Genomic DNA, 23,454 nt, shown 5'->3' with positions numbered 1-23,454 from the left:
TCAGCCAGCCCCCCTATTCCACTATTCTAATCAGAATATGTAATTTTTTTTAAAGATTTTTTTGGGGAATTCGGGGATGGGAACAGCGCTGGGGAATTGGGGGTAGGGGAACAGACAAGTTGCTATCATTTTGTTCTTCAGTCTAGTTGTGGAGGACGTTGCTTCACTGGCCCAAGTTGGCACCATCATTGCGCTCTTCCCGGGCGAGGCAGATCAGTAGCTGGCTTCTGGATGGCCGCTCACAGCGGCTGCTGGCTACACACGGTAGCCCATGGCAACCCACTGCCACAGGGGCTGCAGCCTATGCCGTCCCTGGCGACTCACGGCAGCCCAGCTCCAGGTTGAGCTGTTGTTCAGCATCTCAGCTGTAGAGGGCAGTGTCACTGGCCCTCATATGTGGGATCCGAACCGGGGTCCTCTGGCATCCCAAGCCAGTTCTTAATCAATGCGCCACTCGGCCGGCCTCAGAATATGTAATTTTTAAGTAAGGATTCCATTCTGGGTAGCTACAAAAATAAAGTATGTGGGATAAATCTGATGAAAGATATGTAAAACTTTTATAAAGAAAGCCATAAAACTTTACTGAAAAACAATAAAAGACCTAAATCAGTGGGGATCCTATTTCATGACTGTGAAGTTCAATCATAAGTCATTTCTCCCAAAATTAATCTATAAGTTCAATGCAACTCAAAGAAAAATAATCAATAAGGCTATTTTATGGAACTTGCCAACCCCATCTTAAAACTTTATAGTAAAAAGTAAAATGCCTGTTCCTTCCTCCCAATTTTACTGTAAACCTAAAACTGCTCTAAAAAGTCTTTAAAGTAAAATAATCATCATCATCATCAAAGAATAGAACAGAACAATTTTGAACTTGCCCTAACGATATTAAGATTTTATCAAAATTGGGGTATTGGCACAGGTATAGAAAAATAGGCCAAGAAAGCCAGCACCAGACCACGCATATATATAAACTTAGTAAATGACACAAGCAACATTGTCTATCAGAGGAGCAGGGGACCACTTGCTGAAACAATAAATCAAATGGTAAGAGGTACTCAGGCATAAAAATCAAGGCAGAATCAAGCACTAAATATAAAATGACACAAAAATCAAGGCAAAATCAAGTACTAAATATAAAATGCAAATCTTTAAACACTTAGAAAGTAGAGAATATCTCTGACCTTGAGGTAACCCCAGAAGCCAAGTTGAAACATAAATCACGCATTGTGAGAAGGTATCTCCAAGGCATATTACTAACACAGGGTAATACCCATAATATGTTGAGAGCTCTCAAATGAGGAAGAAAAACTCAATATGAAAAGAGGCAAAGGATATAAAGAAACATCTCACAGATGTGTGGAAGCCTAAAGGGGCAACAAAAAGTGGAAAGATGACCAGGCTCACTGGTAACATGGGGAATGTAAAATAAAATGTAAGACCATTTAGTCCCAGATTGGCAAAACTGTTAAGCTGAACTAATATTAAGTACAAGACAAGAGTGGGGGAAATAAGCAATCTCCCACACTGCTGAGAATATGAACTGGTTCTATCACTCTGGAGACCGATTCGAAAATAGCTAACCATGTTGAAATTGCACATACCCTCTGACCCAATCATTTTATTTCTAAGTACACACTCAACATCTAAACTCTCACACATATGCATGAGATGTTCAAGTACGCTTGTTTACTGTCAACATCGTTGAAATGGTAAAAAATAAAATCACATTAAAACTTCTATTCGCAGGGGAATGAGAAGTAAATTGTGGTGTATTCATACCCTGGAATACCAAATGGCACTTAGAAGGAATGAAACTAGAATAACATGTACAAGAAACATTTCAAAATACTGACTGAAAAAGCTATGAAAGGATACAGATAGCACAAATACCATGTAATTGTTTAGATACACTTGTGTATATATAATAGGGACAGTAAAAACAGGGATGATACCCCCCAAATTCAAGGGAGTGTTTACCTTTAAAAAAGGAAATAAAACAAGATTAGAGGTGGTAGTGCTTTAAAAGTGTAACTTCATTTTCTTTTTTAAACAAGGATCCTTAAAGCAAATATGTTAAAATGTTATGATCTACTAAAGCTGGGTGGTGTCTACAACAGGTGTTGTCATCCTCTATTTCCAGTGCTTGTCATATTTCAAAAATTAAAAATAAAAGTAGCCAAAGGCAAAGATATCAAGGGAAGAACAATACTTCCTACCTTTTATTAAACCAATTTTCTATGATATACATTACTTATAGAATTTAGTCTAAAAAAAAAAACTGTTAGTTTTTCTATTTTTAATTGTTTTGTAGTAGTCAGGCCTACCCAAAAAAAAAAAAAAAAAAGCCTTAAACTGGAATTTTATTTCTCCTAGCTGGAGCACAATCCTTAACATGCTATCCCAGACACTTTTGATTCCCGACCCAATGGCCCGTTTTGTTGCTAACAGAATCAGTTTTGTTCAGGTATTAAAAGACTATCTGCTTCAAAGGGTATTCACAACCTAAGGGGAGGAATCTTGACTAGTTTCAGCCAATTACAGTAATTCCATTCTCTACGTCAATAAGTGATTTACAAATGGGCATTTAAGGTCTTCTATTGGGTCATCGGGAAAATCATAACACATTTTTGCATTGAAAAACATAGAAAAATACGTCATGACTTTCCCGACAACCCAATAGTAGGCATGGAGGTGAAGTCCACTGAGGGAATTCCGTAAAAAAAAGGAACACTTTAATTAGAGAGACACAGAAGAATAAACAGTCTCCTCTCTGGCCTTTGAACATTGCTGTGTAAGCGAAGGTACCTGGAGATGTTGCCACCATCTTGCTACACAGTAAGGGTCAATCCTGAGGGCCAAAACTCATGGCAGAAGATGGGTGAGCAGGAAAAGATGGAAAGAAACATGGTCCCTGATGATACCACCAAGCCACTGAATTTACTAGTCATGGAATTGCTCTACCCAGACTTCTTGTGAAATGAATTTTCCTTAATGTGTAAGATCCACTTAATTAGGTTTTCTGCTCTTTGCAGTCAACTGCATATTGATACAATGCTCTTTATCAAAACAAAACACAAAACTCTGAAGAATGTACAAATTCCAATGAGTTCTTGATGACTATAAAGACCTTGTTATTCTCAGACAGGCTGGAGGCAGGAATTTTGCAAACTACACAAATAGTCGTAGCTCTACCAGAACCACCCTAGTTTTGCTTCACGCTTTCCCAATCATTGCGCAAGTCCTAAGGAGAATGTGCCTATTTTGTTATTAGCATTGTTAGTTAGCCACATCAAGAAAGTGATGGATAGTCCAAATTTGCTTCTTTGGAAGTATATAAAGGCATTTACTCCATAAACATAAACATTCCTTTATAACTCTTCATCCATGGCTCCCTAAAATTGTCTGAATGTATATTCCAACTTTCCAACAAGAGGGCCAGCCCATGGGTAGAAAGTGGTTTTATTTATTTGTTACCTGTGTCCTGCACCTGGGTAGAACCACAGTCCAGCATTGCAAATAGGTACTCACCATAGTTGTAGGTCCCGTTCCTAGAACTCTGGAGAAAGCTTTCCTCTAAATATCATGCTTCTGCAATAATTAAACAACTACACAGGTATGGACAATAAGATAGATTTATTTAAAAAGATGACTACAAAATTTGACACAGAGATAAAAAAAGACCCACAGGATTTAAATTGATAAATACAAAAGTGATTGGCTATAAACAATGTAAAAATACATTTCCCGGTCCCCAAACAGAACATAATTTAAGTATAGCAATTGTAAAAATTTCTGTATTGTAAGTGTGCATGTCCCTTATAATTATTAAGAACCATTCTAAACAGTTCATTTGTATAAAATATAACATTAAATTTACCATAGATGTTAAATAAATTATTTTAAATTTAAGTTTATTGAGTTTGCCCTTTTCTGTACGTTAACAGTGGTTTTGGTCCCAAGTTCTCCTTGAACTTTTTATTGACCACAATGGTCGTTTTACTTCTAATTCCTTCTAAAGTAGAAGAGGGAGGATAATCAGTTAAGGTTCCCATAAAAACCAATGTGGGAAGGGGAAAAAAACAAACAAAAAAAACCAATGTGAAGAAAGGTTCTAGAGTGAACAAAAATGCCAGGGAATATATTATCTTTCTGGAAAGGAAAGGATTAGGAGGTCAGCTAAGAGGCCCACTTCTACACCAATGAAACAAATGGAAGTGAAACCTCAGAATAACCAGAGCTTACGCTCACGGCAAACACTCTATATGTAGGAGGCCAGCTGAGGACAAGGCCATCAAACTCAACTAAACCCAATGCATGGATGGGGACCTTGAGGTACCCTAGACGATTTGCTGTGAATCCCAGCTGGGTCTAGATGATATTCAAATGGCAACGGTACAGTTTGATGTGAAATTCCAGAACTTGCCTATCATAACTTGATTATCTTTGAACCAGTCTTTATTCTTGAATCCAAGACCCAGGCTATTCCCCCTGTCTTAGATGGCACACCCAGTAAAAATAGCATCCATAATAGGTTTCATTATCTCCCAAGCAGGCAGTGGTGGCATCACCACTAACACTAGCATCCAAAATCTGATACAAACAGATGGGGTCACTAAACTATCTATCTCTCTGGAAACATGATTCCAATTTTCAGATAGAAAACCTAGCATGCCTACCTGGGGAGACCTCCACCAAAGTCCTTGACACATGGGTTCATTGCTGTAACACCAGAATCTTGAGTCAAAAATCTAGGAGGACAAGAAAGGTCTAGTCTGTGAACCACTTGGTCAGAAAGGTCCTATCCCAGGTGCCTTGTCAGGTTGGCTCTAAGACAACCTACCAGCAACAGACAATTCTTCCAAATGATCAGAAGTGGTTATGAAGTGTCTCTTGAGAAATGTTTGACTACTCCCTTACACCATCAACAGTATTAATGTGGGCAAGATTCTCTAGATAATCACTTTCTTAAGGTCTCCTCCAAAGAGAAGCTAGAGCAGTGCTTTCGTGGGAACAAAATCCCTAAAGATTCTGCTAACACTCTATGCAATTAAAAGGGCCCAAGATTCTGGACCATCGAAAGGCAACTGCCAAAAAGAAAGAGAGGCAGAGGTCCCACCTCTGCCTGATGATGAAGCAGTGTGTGGACCATTCTGATAAGGAGACAAAAAAGGGAGCATCTCAAATACATGAAAAATCAAAGGCTGCGGTTTTGAAAAGATGACTGACTCCAAAGAAAACATCTGAAGAGGACCTGAAGAGCTGTATTAATTTCAGTAGAAAGGGTCATATGCCAATAGGAGAACGGACCATGTCCTAACTCAGATTATGAACTCATCTCTTCAGGCATTTGATAAGTGATCGAAGCCTGCTTTTGTAATTTCACTGTATTGCGCAAAAAGTATATCTTTATCTTTGGTCCTTAGGCATGGTATCAGTTTCTTCCACTCTTCTGTTATGTAAGTCTTTTTTTTTTTTTTTTTTTACTTGGTCAACAACCAAAGTGCAGCATAAAAATGGGGTTGTGGACCGTTGCTGCTTTTATATATATAAAATAGCAAAATCCCCCATATATTTTCTATTAGGCTATAAAAGAGTTAATAATAATTATCCTAAATTGTTACAGTATAATTTTAAGGCTGAGTGAGATATACTAAAGCCTGGTTATTATTATATTTTAAGGAAAAAACCTAGACCAACATTTTAAATATTGAATTTAAAAATTTATATATTAAATTGTATCTAATCATCAAAAAACCTAACTAAGCAAATTAAAGTAAAAAATGAAACAATTTATAAACAGATGAGCTTAATCATGCATTTATACAAATATAAAGCATAGTTTGAAAGCTAAGCCTAGTAACAGTGACAGAATAATGTATCATCAGTTGAGCTGTGATTTAAAGAAACAATTGCCCTCACCTCCAAAAAAAAAAAAAAAAACTTCATTTGATACAAGTTTCAACTGTTATAAAAAAATTTAAAAAAAACAAAAACCCTCCGGCCTAAACTGTGGTGACTGACACACAGCCCTGTCCTTCCTCCTGCTCTTCAAAAGTGGTTTAACAGTTATACACATTGTACAAGAGCTTCTGCCTGGGCTCAGGCACCACGCAGTCACTAATTTACGTAACACCTGCTCCCTAGAGTCTTTAAGCATTAAGTGGTTCAGTGAGGGCCTCTGTCCTAACGGTAGTCTCAGGTTTTCTCAGCTGGGATTCCTCTCGTTTTTCACAGAACATAATGACAAAGTCAGACAGGAACATGACACTTGCTAGAAATCCAAACACCTGAGGAGGAAAAATGGGGGAAAGTTATATGAGGACTTCTGGAATAGAATTTCACATTTCCTACCTGGCTTTGAGAGTGTTTCATTCAAGCAAGATGATTCATCTATATTATCTTATACACATTCTTAACTTTAGTGGTAAAAAAATTTTCTATCAAAAAATGGAAGGAAGCTACAAAAAAAAAATTCCAGAATAATGGCTATTAGTCTCACAACATACAAGTATCTTATATGTACATGTGTATGTGTGGGGTGCCAATCCATGAAACTAAGGTTAACAGATGAAAAAAAAAAAATCCTATAAAATGATACAATACACAGGATTATTAGCAATGGTTAGATTTATCTACAGATGAGATAAGGGACATATCTGAGAAGGCAGCTGAGCCTAGGTAAAATAGGAAAAAATTATTAATATCAAAACAGAAATTCTATTTTAAAGATATTTTTAGGTTAAATTACCTAAAAAAAATATTTTCCTGTTAACTGTCACACTCTAATGACACAGCAACATGACGTCACCACCTACTTCCTCTTCCTTAAATCACTTCCTCATTGTACGCTTCTAACATATCAAACATTTCGAGAGTTTTGTGAAAAAACAGAAGACCATGGTTCAAATTTAGCTTCCTCACTAGCAAAACCCTTAAAGAAATGGGGACCAAAGAAGCGTTCTGTAAAAAGTGAAAATTGATGTAGGTAATGGTTAAAGTCCCTTTCAACTCTAACCCTGCATCTCCATAATTTTTAAGGCTTTGTTGTAGTCTGCTACAATCTCTTGACCCTTCACACCCAACCCCTCCACTCTAAAGAATATGCATTCTGCTTCATTTCACTGTAAAGCAAACTGAGCTCCAAATCAATTTACCTTGGTGTCCCCAACACATTCAACCTAAATTTAATTATTAACCCTACCCTCAAAACCCAAGTCTCTTGTCCCCTGATGGCCATCTTCCCCCTTATTGGTCTGGCAAACTTTCAATACTTTAAAGGTAGACCAGATGTCACCATGTCTGTGAAGCTGCTGATCACCTCACAGAGCTCCAGTCCATCTATGGCCCTTTATGCCAAATAATCCAGATAGATGATCTTCCAGCTCTTTTGCTCACCTATTTCACAAAATTTTCTTGAAAAACGGACCCCCTCATTTGATTCTACAGAATTTTTCATAATTTAAACAGTTGCAAAAGATAATTTCTAGCATATTATAAATGAGTTTTTAAACTACCAGTAACTGTTAAACATAGCCAATGAAATCTAAATACTAACATAACGTTGTTAATAACATAACAATCTAACATATCATCTAATTAAAACACACAAATAAGCTGTTTACTAATAGCTGGAAATTTTATGCCATGCTTTTTTCCCCCCAAACTCAACTTTTCCTCAACTTCCATTTCACTTCTTTCACAGCATTTTATAGTAATATATTTGTATACTTGAAAATATTTTCCTCATCACCCTATCATACTCCTCTGCAACAAAAATATGTCCATAAACTGAAATTAATCATAGGCTCTATTAAAACTTTGATTTTCTCTTCAATTGGTTTGGTTCATGTATCCATGGATACACATTGCTAGAGTGAGTCATGGTTCAGCATTAGTTTCATTTCTGTTTTGTTTTTACACATATTAAGTGCTAAGAAACCGTGGTAGGCAGATAGATTATAGCCATGCAACTATTAAACTCCTTTTAAGTTGTTCTATCATAAAAAAGTCATTTTAATGATCTATTAGCTAGCAACTCAATTAATTACAACTTCAATTTTGTCATGAACAAAGTATCAATTGGAAACCAGCTGACTTGCAAGAGGATCTGCTATCCTGTTGTTAGTCATTCACGTTCACAACACTGATTCCAATTCTGGTCTATGATCCTTAATTTACAATTCTGAAATCCAAAAAAGCTACAAATAATTTATTTTGCTCAAAATCAACACAAAGTAGAAATATCCCTTTTACTGTGACTATTCATATGCTTCATAAATATTAACATGCTGGATTACAAAATGCTACCCAGCTCCTCTGAAAGTACTGTGTAATAAAGTATATATACAGTATTACCTTTCTAAAATCCAAAATATTCAGAATTCTAAAATAAATCTGCTCCCCACCCAGGATAAAAAGGTTTACTTATCCATCTCTTTTATTAGGCTCAATTTGGGATAATTTCTCCTGTTATTCTCTACACCTAGAACAGCACATGGCATGTAAGAGTGTTTCTGTTAAACTGAAAAGTAGAGAAATGCAAGATAATAAAAGTCAATTCTAAGGGCTAGCCGAATGGCTCAGTTGGTTAAGAGCTTGCACAAGAGTGTGAGCTCTGAGCAACATCGGTTCGAGTCCCAGCACGAGCTGAGCAGCCGCTGAGCTGCCAACAGGTGACAGGATGGCTCGGCTAAAAAAAAAACAAAACTCAATTCTACCACTTCCATGTTCGTATGTGGAATAAATGGGTTTTTGTTAACAAAACTCAAATTCTAAAGACAGGTTCTAAGTTTTTAAAGCTATCATATTTAAAGCTATCATTATTTGCTTTTAGATCTTCTATTCAAAATTATGCTAAAAAATAAGTTAAAAGACAAATTATTCTCCCATAGTGTATAACTTGTCAAGTACTTTCCAGATTTCATATTTCTAATGAAACAAAACTAAGCAAAGATAAAAATACAAGGTACTTACAATTGCAGCCCATTCAGCTGAAGTCTTGTCATGTGTAGAAACGAAAATGATGGATGCCAACAAGAACAGACATCCTATCCCCAAAGTAATATAAAAGTCCTACACATATATATAAAACACATAAGGAATATAGCATGGTTAGGTTGATAGAAACAAATGTTTTACTTTTTAAAAATCTTCAGTGACTTACTTTTTTTTCCTTCACACAACCCATATTTACATACTTTGACTTCTAACTTTTCAATAACCCTGGCATTCAAGAAATACCCTATAAAGGAACCCTAGCCACACTTTGGACAGGGCATATATTCAGAGAGTACATCACAAAATAATCTTTTCATAAAAACAGTTCCTCAAAAGGTCGTGTGTGTGTGTGTGTGTGTGTGTGTTTCTCTCTAGAACATATTAAAATTATCAAAGCCAAAGGATTTATTAAATCGTATCTTACTTTTTTTCTTCCCTTTCAAAAGTATTCTGTTGGATACTTTGGCCTCTCTAAGAGTACTTTGGTGCTTTGAAAGCACTTTGCAAAAGAAAGAATCAAAAGAACCACCCACTCATTATGTTGTTTTGTACACCTGAAAAAATAATAATAATCATAAAAAATAAAGAAAAGAACCACCCATCATTAACTAAATAAAATTATGCCAACAGTATGTTATTTTAGACCTTTAAACTTTCTGGAGTAACATTTTACGTACTTTCAAATGTTCCAAGTGGGTAGCCCACAATGAGCTTGAATGACAAGCTAGCTACCATGAAAGCTTCCTAATCTCATCATAATGCAGCTTACAATGCTGAAGTTCTTCATGAGTTTCCAAGTGCTCTCTGAAGCACTTCCTCATAATGCTCTCTCTCATATGCCAGCTGAAAACAGGGCTTGACATACATGATTCAGAGAGGAAAATGGTAAGCAACAGCCACTCCAAAGCGTTTTAGGTTTGGTGCTGTCTGAGATTTCTGAAATGCAGTCTCCACTAACCCTAACATTGATCAAACTATCCACCACAGAATTTCTAGACCACTGTTAATCATTCACTTAACATTTATAAATAATTTAAGAGGTTTCTCTTTGCTTCTAAAAGAGGTGTTTTTCTGCAGTATTTTGTTTTTTCTATTCCTTTGAATATTATTTCACATCAGCATGTTATATATAACTCTATTTACTAATATTATATATAATATATATATACATATATAATAAGTTATATATATATATAACTCTATTTACTAATATTTGGAGTACATTTAAGGAGGTATTTAAACAAGACAATCATTTTGAGACAGAATATTGCAGTATTCAATAAACATGGGTTCTAGAGCCAGATGACCTGAGTTCAGATCCCAGTGACACTACTTCCTAGCTCTATGACTTTGAATTAGTTACTTAACATCAGTGTGCCTTTGTCTCTTCACCTGCAAAATGGGGGTAATAACAGTATCTTCTTCATAAGGTGACTCTAAAGATTAGTGTTAACCCATAGAAAGTGCTTAGATCAGTGCCAGGCATGTAGTTGATATTCCATAAATGGTGGCTATTGTTATTCTTGATAGAATCTGACCCACAGTAGCAAAAAATAGAAAAGATTCTTTCTTATAAAAGATTATCATTCCACCCTAGACACTATCACCACACACTCAAAACATTTTCTTTAAAAAACAAAAACCTCTTTTACATGAAAATATATTTAAAATTTAAGTACATTAATATGCACACAGTAAAAGTGATTTTTATTTTTATTATTTTTTTATTATTAGTTTCAGGTGTACAAAACAATGCAATAGTTATCCTTTTCACCCCTCACAAAATGACAACCCTCCTCCCCCGATATCATACTTATCTATTACAATTCCATTGACTCCATTCCCACACTATACTCCACATAAAAGTGATTTTTAAACCATTAAAACAAACATGAAATCCTTACGATGTTAGGTGAAAAGTAGAATATATACCAGGGTGCCAAAAAATGTACACACATTTCAATTTTCTTTTCTTAAAATGTGTATACATTTTAAGAAAAGGAAATGAAAAAGCTGTATTTTTCTTTGACTGTCCTGCCTCTCGCATGGTGACGCTATGCATTCATTTGATTAACGCCATCTTTTGAGCAAACGTCATATTACACATTGCCACCATAATTCAATTGAACTTCGAAAAGTAATACATAGATAACATCTCTTAAAATGTGTATATATTTTTTTGGCACCTCGTGTGTGTGTGTGTATCTGATACATATATATCTGAATATATATACCTGATTACGACTATTTAAAATTTTTTAAATTACCTATTAACAGAAACAAAAAACCCAAAAGAAATACAGTATAGCAAAATATTTACAAAAGCTGTTTTAAGATAAAATGACTTATTTCTTTTGTTCTCAGTATTTAAATCAGTATTTACTCAAAAATAACTTTTTAAATGCTCAAGTTTGATGTAATAAATGTTTTATTTTGTTTACTTTAGTTAGACCATTACAGTAAACTGGAAAATATTATAATATTGTTTCTTGTCAAAAAGATCAATGTTCTTAAACACTACTGATGTAGCACTAAAGTAAAAACTAAACAATTATTAAAATATTCTTATGGGTACTGATATTGTTTTGCTGTTGAGACAGGAAATGAACAAATGATTTTAATTTTTAATGTTTCAAATATAAATTTATACGTTCAAACTACAAATCAATTAGCTCAGACACTAATTTTTCCGTGTCCAAATCTTATCACATACTTTTCTGTAAAAAGGAAGACTTTTCAAAGATTATAAATATAATAAACATTCTAAGGTATTCTCTCTGCATCCTCTTTTTATATGTATTTCATAAAGTCAATGAGTTCTATTGTTGTCATTGTTATACAGAGATTCTTGTGGTGATGCTATCTGCCATGACAGCATCTACAGTTGCTAGGGCACTGGTTCTAGTAAGATTCTGCTTAGGCCCTGTGATAGAATGCAGAGTGTGAGGGCTTTCCTGGGGTCAGATCTCAGTTTCTTTTTACCCTATCTGCGTGACTTTGGACAAGTTAGTTAACCACCCTGAACCCAAGTTTCCTCAACAGAAAAATGGAGCATTAAAGTGTGAGGAGTCTAAATCACAGCACATAAAATACCTGACGCACAGTGTGCACTGACAGCAGCTGTTATCAGTAAAATAACAAAATGGTCGTCCACTGGCCATTCCAAGAACTAGAACTGCATGTATGAGCTCATCAAAGACCTGATGGGTTTGATTCAGCTCTACCTGTTTCTGTCCAGCTCTAGGTTTAAAAAACGTTATTTTTTAACTGTTATCAACTTAAAAAAAATTTTTTTTAACCTAAAATAATTGTTTTAAAACAAGGTAATATATTCCTACGACACAAAATTTAAGATGTACAAAGATGTATATAGAAAAAAGCAAATGTATTAAAAAGTAAATATAAAAGTAAAAGGTGTAAAATATTTTTTAAAAAGTAAAAGGTGTATAATCAATGAGTCAATGCTTGCTTCTCATTAATTAAAAAAACATAATCTTATTGCTTTATATTTATCCTATTATCTCTTGTTCTTAATAGTTAAAAATTGATCCTCCTTAAATACAGTACATAGGTGAATAAGTTCATCAGTCATCTCACAAATGCATACTATACTCAAATAAAAACACAGGGTCAGCCGACTAAGTCTTTAGAAAGTTATCTCTAATAAATGTCCTCTTAATTCACTTATACACAACTTTTTTCATAATAAAATCAAAACAAAATAGGTAGAATTACACGCTGTTTTATTTTATACACTCCAGAAATATAGCACATTAGTTCATTACTGTAGCTCTAGTGTCTAGCACAGGGGTTGGCAAACTTTTGAGACGGAACGTACCCAGAGCCGCATGTGGCTCGCAAACCACAGTTTGCCGACCCCTGTTCTAGTATGATGCCTGGTGTATAACAGGTACACAGTGAATAACTGTATAACCAACAAGTGACACTGTGAAATGTGAGAAATCAAAAGTGACAAAAATCCTTGTTTTTAAAAAAATATCTAATGTGAATTAGATTAAACCACCAGTAATTATAAACTAGGGGTAGTATTTGTCACTTTCATTCTAATTTCACTTTCCCTTCTATCATCCCATTTGCCAGGGAAAACTGAGCTGCTTAAAGGCAGAATTGGAACAACCCTTCTCATGTTACGGCATTTGAAAAGTGTTACTACTTTGAGTAATAAAACAATACAAGATTCCAAAATAGCTAGGTTCTTAATACAGAGATTATGTTTTTTCATGCTTACCGATAACTTGACTTTGTCAGCATCAACTCTGTCATAAAGTGGAGAGATGTACACAATCAGCATAAGGAGACTCAGAAGAAAGGCGCTGCAGCTTACAAATTCAAAGAAGTAAAGTCCTCCACACAAAGTGCACTGGGATACAACTTCTTCACAGATAAAGGCCAGCAGAGACAGCACCTACAACAGAAACAAAACATTTTACAGTACTCAGAAAACACCACCTGTTCACTCAAATATTTATCAAGCGGAGACTATGGCAAACAAGATTACTCAACGGCTAGTGTACACAGAACTTACAGCCTGGTTGCCTAGAAGGAATATAGGTACAGAAATAATTAACCACCATGTTCTACAGAATAGGGGAAATACAGGGTGTTGTTATTAAAGGAACACAGAAGAAACTTTCAACTCGGGGGTCAGGAAAGGCTTCCTAAAGGAAAGCTGAGACCCAAAGGACAGAAGAGTCAGTTTGGGGGTTACACTCAGTGAAAGATGTTCTAGGCAGAGAAGCAGTGCATAGAAAGACCTAGTGGTGAGAGCATGGCACCCTAATACCCCAGCGCACACACAGACATCCAAACCCACAGCTGAACTGTGAAAGCAAGTTGAGTCACTTGTGCCTAAAGTGTCCAGTGTGAGGGCGGGGATGACAGCACAAAAATGATTAAATGAGACTGGAGAAGTAAGCAGAGGCCGAATCTAACTGTCCTCTTTAACTGGTTTAAGGAACCTGGGTTTTAAGGGTTTTAAAGCAAAGGGTGACATGATCAGGTTTATGCTTTTGGTAACTGTCACTAGCTATAATATGGAGAAGGGACGGAGGAAGGGCAAAACTTGGGACAGACATCCAGCTGGGAAGCTGATGTTGGAAATCAGGGAAGAGTGTGCCCCGGGTAATGTAACAGTGATGGAGAAGGGCGGCTAATCACGGAAAGATGAAGTAGAAGTCCATGTCAGATAGGATGACTACGAATAAAGTAGGAAGCAGGATAATACACGTGCACTTAAATATTTTCACTTAATACAGAAAGGCACGTTGATTTACCAGTCATTTGAAGTGGGTCTTTTCTTTGATTGGAATCCCACATCATGTTTTCTGCATTAACCGCTTTCATCATGTACGGCTACCACTTCCAGACTGATGTTATTTGAAGTGGAGCAAGATCTTGGACACAAAGGACAGAACCCTTCTAGAGCTGCACTAATTTTACTAGCCTCTCACAGTTGCCTCGCTCTTACTTACAGAATATACATATATGTATATGTATATATATACATATATATATATATAAAATTTATTTTTTTTTAAGATTTTTATTGGGGAATTGGGGAAGGGAACAGTGTTGGGGAGTTGGGGAAAGAGAACATTGTCTTTTTCCAGGACTCATCAGCTCCAGGTCAAGCTGTCCTTCAATCTTAGTTGTGGAGGGCGCAACCTCAGCTCCAAGTCCAGTTGCCGCTTTCAATCTAGTTGTGGGGGGGCGCAGCCCACCATCCCATGCGGGAGTCAAAATGGCAACCTTGTTGTTAAGAGCATGCACTCTCACCAGCTGGGCCATCCGGCCGCCTGTTGGCAGCTCAGCTCGGGCGCAGCTCACTGGCCCATGTGGGAATCAAACCAGCGACCTGTTGCTCAGAGCTCGTGCTCTTAACCAACTGCGCCACACGGCCGGCCCCAGAACATATTTTAGTAGTTTATTTTTCGATCTTTCCAAAGCATTCAATTTAGTTTTCATAGAAACAATTCCTTTTCAGACCCAATTTTAGTCTGTGTAATATTTAATTGTTTCACCGTAAAAAGTATAATTAATATAAACCAGTATGGGATTAACACAAGTCAACAGATGGCAGAAGGAAGCGTGATGAGCGCTTCCAGAGGGGCCTGCTTGGCCATGGCCGTCTGCGCTCGACTGGCGTGGATCAGAATGCTTGTTGGCACTGAATGGAGAATGGTTAACTCTGGTTGATTCAGCAGCTCAGTTAAATGCAAGTGGGTTTTAACAGCGCTCCCACTGTTGTGTATGCAGTATTAACATACTGGTGCTTCACTGCAGAAAGAAGAGGTTTTTTTTGTGAGGTTTTTTTTTTTTCTTTTTAAGGGGCAAGGGTGTCAGGGAGAGACTAAATTCAGTTTTACATATGCTAGGTATGAGGGATCTGGAGTTAGGTGGAGAGGCCTATGAGGTAAACGGGTATATAGGTCAGGAGCTCAGGGGAGAGGTCTGAGGTGCAGATAAAGGTGTGGCAGTGAGCCAGCAAGATCACTCAGAAGGAGGAAGGCTGGCATTGTGCAGAACTCTGAGGAACTCCAAGATGTAAGGGATATGCAGAGGAGGAGACACCAGCAAACGACAATCAAGAACAGCAGTCCAAGGGGAAGTAGACCAAGGAAAAAAGGACTTCCATGAAGAGAAAGTAATCAAGAGTGCTGAATGCTAATTAGGTTCTTAGGGGTCAGGCAAGAGCCATACTGAAACACTTAACATTAGACTGAGCTGCAAGAAGGCTGCTGGTGACATGAGTGAGACGACAGTCAGTGTAGTCTGGCTGGGAAGCTTAGATTGCAGTACTGCATGTTGGGAAGTGAGAGGCAAACAAGGCAGTGGAACAGAGACAGCATAGGTCAGAAGTGTGGTGTCAAAAGAGGGGCCCAATAGGGTAGTAATGGATGAGGTCAACAGGAAGGGGATTTCAAGGCGGGAGAGAACTGCGCGTGTTTGAATGTTTAGGCAGAAACCAGTAAGATGAGTGGGTCTAAAGACAGGAAGAAAAGAGGGAGGATTCAGAGCTCAGGTTTGGGGCTTACTCTTCTCTAGAAGTAGGAGGAAGGAGAGTGAAGAGTTTCACTTGGGTAGTTTGTGTGGGTTTCTGGAAGCAGAGGGAGTTTCCTTCTGAGAGTTAAAACCATCAAAATAACTGATGTCCCAAGTCAAGGCCTACTGAGAAATGCCTTCTCACCCACATCAGGCCAGTAGAAGCAACCAGATACATTAAGGGCAGCAATCTTACTACAAAATCAACAGATACATTTCATAGTACATAATAAAAATTTTATTCTACAAAACATTTTCATACAAAAAGGGTTAGTGGTACAGCCACCCTGGAAAAGAGCTTAGTTTCTTAAAAAACTAAGCCTGTACCTGCTATACAACCCAGCCATTGCATTCCTGCATTATGCATCTGACCAAGAGAAATGAAAACTTGTGTTCGTGCTAGTACATGCATGTTCATAACTATGGAATACTACTTAGCAATAAAAAGGGACAAACCTGATACATGCAACAACCTAAACGAATGTCCAGACAATTATGCAAAGTGAAAAAGATCCAATCTCAGAAGGTTATATACTGCATGTTTCCATTTAGATAGCATCCCTCAAACAAAAATTATAGAGATGAAGAACAAATTAACAGTGCCCATAAGAAGCTACACATGTGATAAAATCGCATATAAGTAAACACACACAAACACGCATGTACACGTGCATGCATAGGACCTCCCTGTACATTCTTTTCCCAGTTTCTGCAAATCTATAATTATTTCAAAAGTTTTTTTTAAAAAAGGTCAAATGTAAATTGGCATCTAAGGCCTTTTGAGCATTTTGAGCCTTGCCTCTGCCCGGGGCCCGCTCTAAACTCTTTGGAGTATACTTTTTCTTTTCTAATAATGGCCCTTGAGCCATTCTCTATCTTTTTTCTACTGCTCAGGCCTGCCCGCTTCTGCTTCTTTGAAATGTATTTTTACTTCTAATAAACTCCTTTTCTGCAACTTTAAAATAAATAAATAAATGAAAATAAATTGGCATCTAAGCCTAAGGGACCCCCCACACACACTGGGCAATACAAAATTCATATATCCCCAGTACTGAAAAGAATCTATACATAAGGACAAAAACGGATCTTACTGCTATGATATCCTATTAGTGAAGCACAAAATGATCCAGTATATACCAAACAACTTCCTTCAGACAGATGCTAGGTGAGGCATTCCCAATCATTAAACCATAGGATATAAAGGGACACACCAAGACAAATCCGAGAAGGTCATTGTGTAAGGGAATTTCCTTAGTCTCCTGTAATTATAATTACAGGATGCGTTTTTACATGACTAGAGTATAATAAAATACTAAATGTCTAATGTTCCATTCGCCTTATTCTTGCCTCTATGTTAAATCTTGTCCTAGTTTTACGAGTTTCTCTATGAGAAGTGTGCAAAATATATCTCAGTTGTATAAAAGTCAATCAACTGTGAAAAGATATCAACTTAAAACTCCAATTGGGGTTTGAGGATAGTCGATCCTGAACCATTCTTGTTAGAATAACTAGATTATCAGGAACACTCATCTGTGTAGGCTATGTGACAGAAAAAAATCTTATCTGTAGTATAAATATAGACTGCTTATCTGTTCTCAGTAAGAAAGGGCCAGGATCCAGCTGAGCCAGAAACAATCATGTCAAGTACGTACAAGTCCTGCTCCAAACTTATCTAACAGCAATCACTTTTAGGAACCTTAAGCCTCAGAGCAGTGTTAAGAGGCAGGTTCTGCATGAGCATCCTGAGAGACTGAAGGGGTACAACACCAAGTTTAGACAGCTACTAGTTCCTACTCCCAGTTAAAGGCAAGACAATACCACTACAAGCTATATTCAGTATGAAACTTTCCCCTGACTCCTCGTCTCTAATGCTATTAAGCTTCCTTTATAAATCTCCCACAGCACTCTACCGTCTTTAGTGCAAAATAAAGTGATCATTTCACAATATATACAAACACTGAATCATTATGTTGTACACCTGAAACTAATATGTTATATGTCAATTATACCTCAATTAAAGAAAAATGAAGTGTATTTGAGTATCATGTATGCAGCCCTATAACACGCATAGGAACATGTAATGACAGCAACAAGATCAACGTACAAGAAACAATAAGAACACAATATATTTTATACCTCAGAGTTGAGCATTGATTATATCTAAGTTCAGGAAATCTCAGGAAAATGTTCAGATCCACCTGGACTAAAAGTAGCTGGAGAAGGATGAGTGGAAAGGCAAGACTCAACCCAGAGCCAAGAGACACACAGGAGCTGGATAGGCAGAGGACATTCCAAGAGGGGGCCAAAAAAAGAACACATTCATGAAGGCAATAATTTGCATGGTAAGCCCAAAAGGGATAATAAGGCAACTGACCTAACTGGATGGGGAGTGATGAGAAAGACGGTTAAGGTGCTGGGTGGGTGTGGTTATGTGATGATCATGCCAGGGTGTATGCACTTCTCCATGAAGACAACAGGGGCTGCCTGGCGGCCTGGTTTAGTGTATGGGTTAGAAGAGGAGCCAAGGCCTGGGTGGGGCCTGAAGGAATGGAAATACCACAGTCAGGGGTAAGGAGGGGAAGAGAGCTGGTCCGTCACAGGAAGGGGAAGACAGGCAAGTAACCGGAAGTTTAACACTTCCATGGAAAAACGCCTTTGAAAAGCAAGTAAACATACTCCAAATTGTGAAACAGTGATGCTGGGGAGCGTGAGAGTGTGAGGGCTGCAGTGTGGCTTATTTTAATCATATTTTTTCGTTGATTTTGTTTGTTTGTTTGTTTTTTGGTAAGCAGACAATTGCAATCATATGTAAGTTTAAAGTAAACAAACCTGTCAGCCTGAAGTCAGGCTAGGCCTCCCTTGCCTTAGGCAAATATTTACTCTCCAAAAAGGTTCAAAGATAAAATTTGCTGACAGGGATCTACCTCAAGGTTAAAAACAGAGCATTTTAATTTAGTACATGTCAATTTTCACATTTAAATATTGAAGAGAGCACCAACACAAGATGAATTGCTTCTAAGGAATTTGTTACTTAGCACTTACAGAATAACATTATTTATAATTTAGTAAGTTTAAATCACTAGTGAATTCTGAATCAAACTGCTTGCTTGAAGAGTCATTATAATCACAGTACTGTGCAGCCATCAGGACATTCAGCTGGTACCATAAACACAATGTCAGCTTGTTGCAGAAACAATATTACATATATTTATTTATTTATTTTTACTTTCTTAAGATTTTATTGGGGAATTGGGGGAGGGGAACAGTGTTGGAGAATTGGGGAAAAGCACCCGTCAAGTTGTTCTTCAATCTTCATTGTGGAGGGTGCCAGTCGCCATCTGGCTTCCCGTTGGCAGCTCGTGGCCTCTAAGCTCAAGGTGCTGTGTTCAATCTTAGTTGCGGGTGGGTGTAGCCACCATCCCATGCGGGAGTTGAACCAACAGCCTTGTTGTTAAGAGCACACGCTCTATCCACTGAGCCATCTGGGCAGCAGCTCAGCTCAAGGTGCCCAGTTCAGTCTTAGTTACGGGTGGACATAGCCCACCATCAAACAGGCAATCTTGTTGTTACACCAGCTGAGCCATCCTGCCACCTGTTGGCAGCTCAACAACAGCTCAGCTCGGGCGCAGCATCACTGGCCCATGTGGGAATCGAACCGGCGGCCCTGTTGCTCAGAGCTCGTGCTCTTAAGCCAACTCTTGACCAACTGAGCCACTCGGCCGACCCTTACACATATTTAGATCATTGCACCAGCTTACTAGCAAGGAATTAGGTTGCTAAACGCATAGGAACAATAATGACAGTGAACATGTAATTCTCCCCTTAAAACAAAAACAAACTCCCTCAAAAGTAACAATAACAGGGCCGGCTGAGTGGCTCGGTTGGTTAAGAGCTCGCTCAAGAGTTTGAGCTCTGAGCAACAGCGGTTCGATGCCAGCCCAAGCTGAGCAGCCGCTAAGCTACCAATAGGTAGCAGNGAAAACGTACCTTCCTCCCACAGCAAAGTCTGAGATGGCGTAGTAGTAGGATTTGAGAACTTTGGGATCATTGAAAACTTCATCTCCGAAAGTGTTTAATCTGTTCAGGGTCACTCTGATGTCTGTGGCAGTCACCCAATCCTGATAGAGAGAAAACAGTGGTGTTACAAATTAGGCATTTAAAAAAAAAGAAAAAAAAAAAAAAAGTAACAATAACAACCCTCACAAAATAAAATACATGGGTGTAAGGACCAATCTAAGGATAGAATAAACTGGTGATAAACCAATTGCATAAATTTAGGACTGCAATGACTCCTTACACTGAATTCCTAGATGAACCTTTATTTTTTCTTCAGCTCTGAAAGGGTAGATAGTAGTTAGAAGGTGCTTATGTTTTGGACAAACCTTTGACAAAATTAAGGTTGTACCTGAATGGTAAGACACAACATACAACTCCAAGAGGCTGCAACTCAGTTACACATATATAACTCGAGATAGTAAACGTTCTTCTGTCTCTAACCTCCCTTTCTGTGTTTGCAAGCTCCCCTCTATCCCTTTGGTGTTCAGTTCTGTACCAGCACACCCCACAGAGCCTCAGAGATTTGTAAAAAACCTTAAGAGTGGAAAGAACCTCAGAAGAAATCCAATTCAACCTCTTAGGACTCTAAGAATTTCCTAGGTCCACAATACCTGGTTTTTTTAGTTTTAGAGTAAGGCTCCTTTCTCTTTTGGGGTCTTTGAGAATCTGATAAGATGTATGGGTCCAGATAATCTACCCAAAGACAGAAATGCACTACATTTTGCATAAAACACTTGCAGGTCCCCTGTTAAAGTACCTTCTCTTCTGATTATGGTTTTTCCCAGTACAGTTGTTTCCTTATTGAAGCTCTGTGATTCGATTTTTTTTAAATAACTCATTTAAAGTAAGACAACCTAAAAGGCAACTTAAAGGCAGAATTTGAGTTAAGTCAAAGAAGACTTTGACTGTTGCCCCAGGCTGCATGACAGTTTTATTTTATTTCATATATAAGTTCCTTGGGACCTTTTGGGTAACTCCTATAATATTACTGTTGTGAAAGTTAAGACATTATTAAAAAAGACAAAGCAGGAACAAAAAGACAACCATCAAAATGAAAGGCAATAATGAAAAATATTTTTAAAAATCTATACTGAAGAAAGCATTCCTATAACATCACAAGTTCCTCATAAACAAATACATAGATCTCAAGAAGAGACATTAGTTTTTATTCTTTCCCTCTTTATCCTTATGGATGATGGAGAACAAGCCTAACAACCCTTGCAAGGCAAATTCATCTACCCCTCTTCTCTGAGTCCAAGTAAAGTCTACCACCAAAATTTCGGGTTGTATTCAGTTCTGAAGATAAGGAACTATATAGTTTATTTAGCTACAAATAAGGTAATGAGACATTTTACTTTAGCTCTGCCACTTCTGATTAGGAAGGAAAGATAAATAGCAACTGAAAATAGGAGATTTAATGGGGAACAGCAGAGAAACTGCTGAAATCTAAGTCACGTGAGAGCTGACATGAGGAAGGGCGGAAGGAACAATAGCAGGAGGGAGTCCCTGATACTTGATAACAGCCTACAGGCTGCCCTGTGTTAACTATGTAACCAAAAGGAGGCTGCAGAGGCAGAGCCAGACCCCCCTGGGTTCCATAGGCTCCACGGTCACTTGCCTCCAAGTGATTTCCCAATTATTCCCAGATGTGATTTTGGTGGCTTAAAAATAGTGCCAGTTTCCTGACTGCTATTTTTCTTTTCATTAAAAGTAGGTCATCTGAGTTCTAAGAATGCAAGCTCTGCTTATCTGTATTCTAAGAAATTAAGCTCTTCCCAAGGAAACCAACTGGCTATTTTTACTTGGGATGGTTTAAAAAAAACACACACACAACAAACCAACCCATCCACATTCTAAGCAGTTTCATTTGTTCTCTTGCAGAAACTGCTGCTCACTGCTGGTTAAAACAGAATATAGGAGCTTCATATGTGTGTAAATTGAATCAAAATTTAAATCTCAAAGATGTTTCGATATTTTCACTAATAGGTTAAGGGACCTTCACTGCCTAAAAAATAAACTGAAACTCAATGAAACTGAAAATACCAGGCCCTCGTCCTGCTGCCTGCACACTAACACAGAAAGCTGTCCTTTCGACGTTGTACTTCCCACACACATGCCCACTCGGAAACAGTTCTTTCCCAATCAGTATAAAACTTTTGGGAGGCAATTTATTGGACACACACATCTCAGTGCTGCGGGAGGTATCGGAAGGCTTTGTCCACCACATTGAACTGTCCCCATGGGCTCGCACCAAGAAAACCAGAACCAGAGAAAGATAAACAAAAAGCATTTCGTAGTCTAAATACAGGCACTTGGGGAGACAAGGCAGGGTAATAGCTGGGAGGAGAGACGAAAGCGGCGACAAGAAGAGTGAATGAACTGAGTCTAGGTGTCTCCCTTAGGTCTGCTCCGACGCATTTCCTGGACCTGCCTAACATGCTTGGTGGCTCCAGGACGCCTTCGGGGACCCAGCCAGGGATGGATCTGGGGATGAGTGGCCGCCCAACGGGAGGGGTGGGAGGCAGAGGGTAACGCCCCCCTCCCCAGGCGGAGAGGGAAAGAACTGGGGGTGTGGGAAGGGCTTCCTGAACAACCAGGTTAAGGAGGGGCGGCTCGGAAGCCTCCCAAGCTGACGGCCCAGGGGCCAGACCCGCCTCCCTGGCCCAGGCTCCCCCGGTCCCGGTGACAGACTCACCAGCTGCAAGAATTTGAGCACTCGCCGGGGCCACTTGAGCCGGCCCAGGAAGCAGTAGGCTGCGAGGCCGCTCCGGGGGCCCCTGGCAGGGCCCGGGTGCTCCTCCGTGGTGGGCCTGTACACGGCTCCGTTCTCCATCGCCCAGGACCCGTGAACACAGCGATCACAGAACTGGGGCGCCGAGCTCACCGACTCCAGAAATCTGCGGGAGGGGCCGTCACTTCCTGGGCCTCCGCCCTGACTGCCGTGACTTCCGGCGACTCCGCCCTGCCCCGCCTCCGCTCTAGCCCCGCCTCTTCCCCTGCCCCGCCCCCCTGTCGCCCGTAGCCCTTTCTCACCGCATCTCGTGCCCTGTCAAGCTCTGGGGAGAGACTCTCCTGCAAAGGAACAAGTACAAATGTCCTGAGGACCAGAGGAGCTTGGATTATTCTGAAACCAAAGGCTGGTGTGGCTTGGGCTAAACAAGGGAGAAGGAAAGGAGATGAAACTGGAGATGCAGGCTGAGGCCAGATAATGTAGGGGCCTTGCAGACAGAGCAAGGGAAGAAATTGGATTTCATTTGAAGTGCAATGGGTTGTCTGGAAGAACTTTCGAAGGATTGCTGCCTTCTGCATCTCTCTTAGGTTTACTTGTCAACATCA

General features: G+C 38.7%; 1 protein-coding gene across 1 annotated transcript; it reads right to left on the bottom strand.

Annotated features, from left to right (window-relative positions):
• Window positions 1–3,619: 3,619 nt before the first annotated feature.
• CMTM6 (CKLF like MARVEL transmembrane domain containing 6) lies at window positions 3,620–23,049 on the bottom strand. Its single transcript, XM_019630735.1, has 4 exons — window positions 22,814–23,049; window positions 13,250–13,426; window positions 8,977–9,075; window positions 3,620–6,290 (listed from the first exon to the last, which is right to left on the bottom strand). The coding sequence occupies exons 1-4, from the start codon at window positions 22,949–22,951 to the stop codon at window positions 6,153–6,155; spliced, it is 552 nt and encodes a 183-aa protein (XP_019486280.1). The 5' UTR covers window positions 22,952–23,049; the 3' UTR covers window positions 3,620–6,152.
• Between the last annotated feature and the right edge of the window lie 405 nt (window positions 23,050–23,454).

The sequence above is a fragment of the Hipposideros armiger genome, unplaced genomic scaffold (genome assembly GCF_001890085.2).
Source record: "Hipposideros armiger isolate ML-2016 unplaced genomic scaffold, ASM189008v1 scaffold_937, whole genome shotgun sequence".
NCBI classification, from domain to species: Eukaryota; Metazoa; Chordata; class Mammalia; order Chiroptera; family Hipposideridae; genus Hipposideros; species Hipposideros armiger.
Note: the sequence above shows the minus strand (reverse complement) of the source record. Positions and strands in the feature narration are given on the sequence as shown.

Coding starts and splice junctions, on each gene's coding strand:
- CMTM6 (XM_019630735.1), bottom strand. CDS start 22,951: ATGGAGAACGGAGCCGTGTACAGGCCCACCACGGAGGAGCACCCGGGC. Junction 9,076..13,249: donor CTGACAAAGTCAAGTTATCG/GTAAGCATGAAA, acceptor ATATATGTGTAG/GACTTTTATATTACTTTGGG. Junction 6,291..8,976: donor CAGCTGAATGGGCTGCAATT/GTAAGTACCTTG, acceptor TTTCCTCCTCAG/GTGTTTGGATTTCTAGCAAG.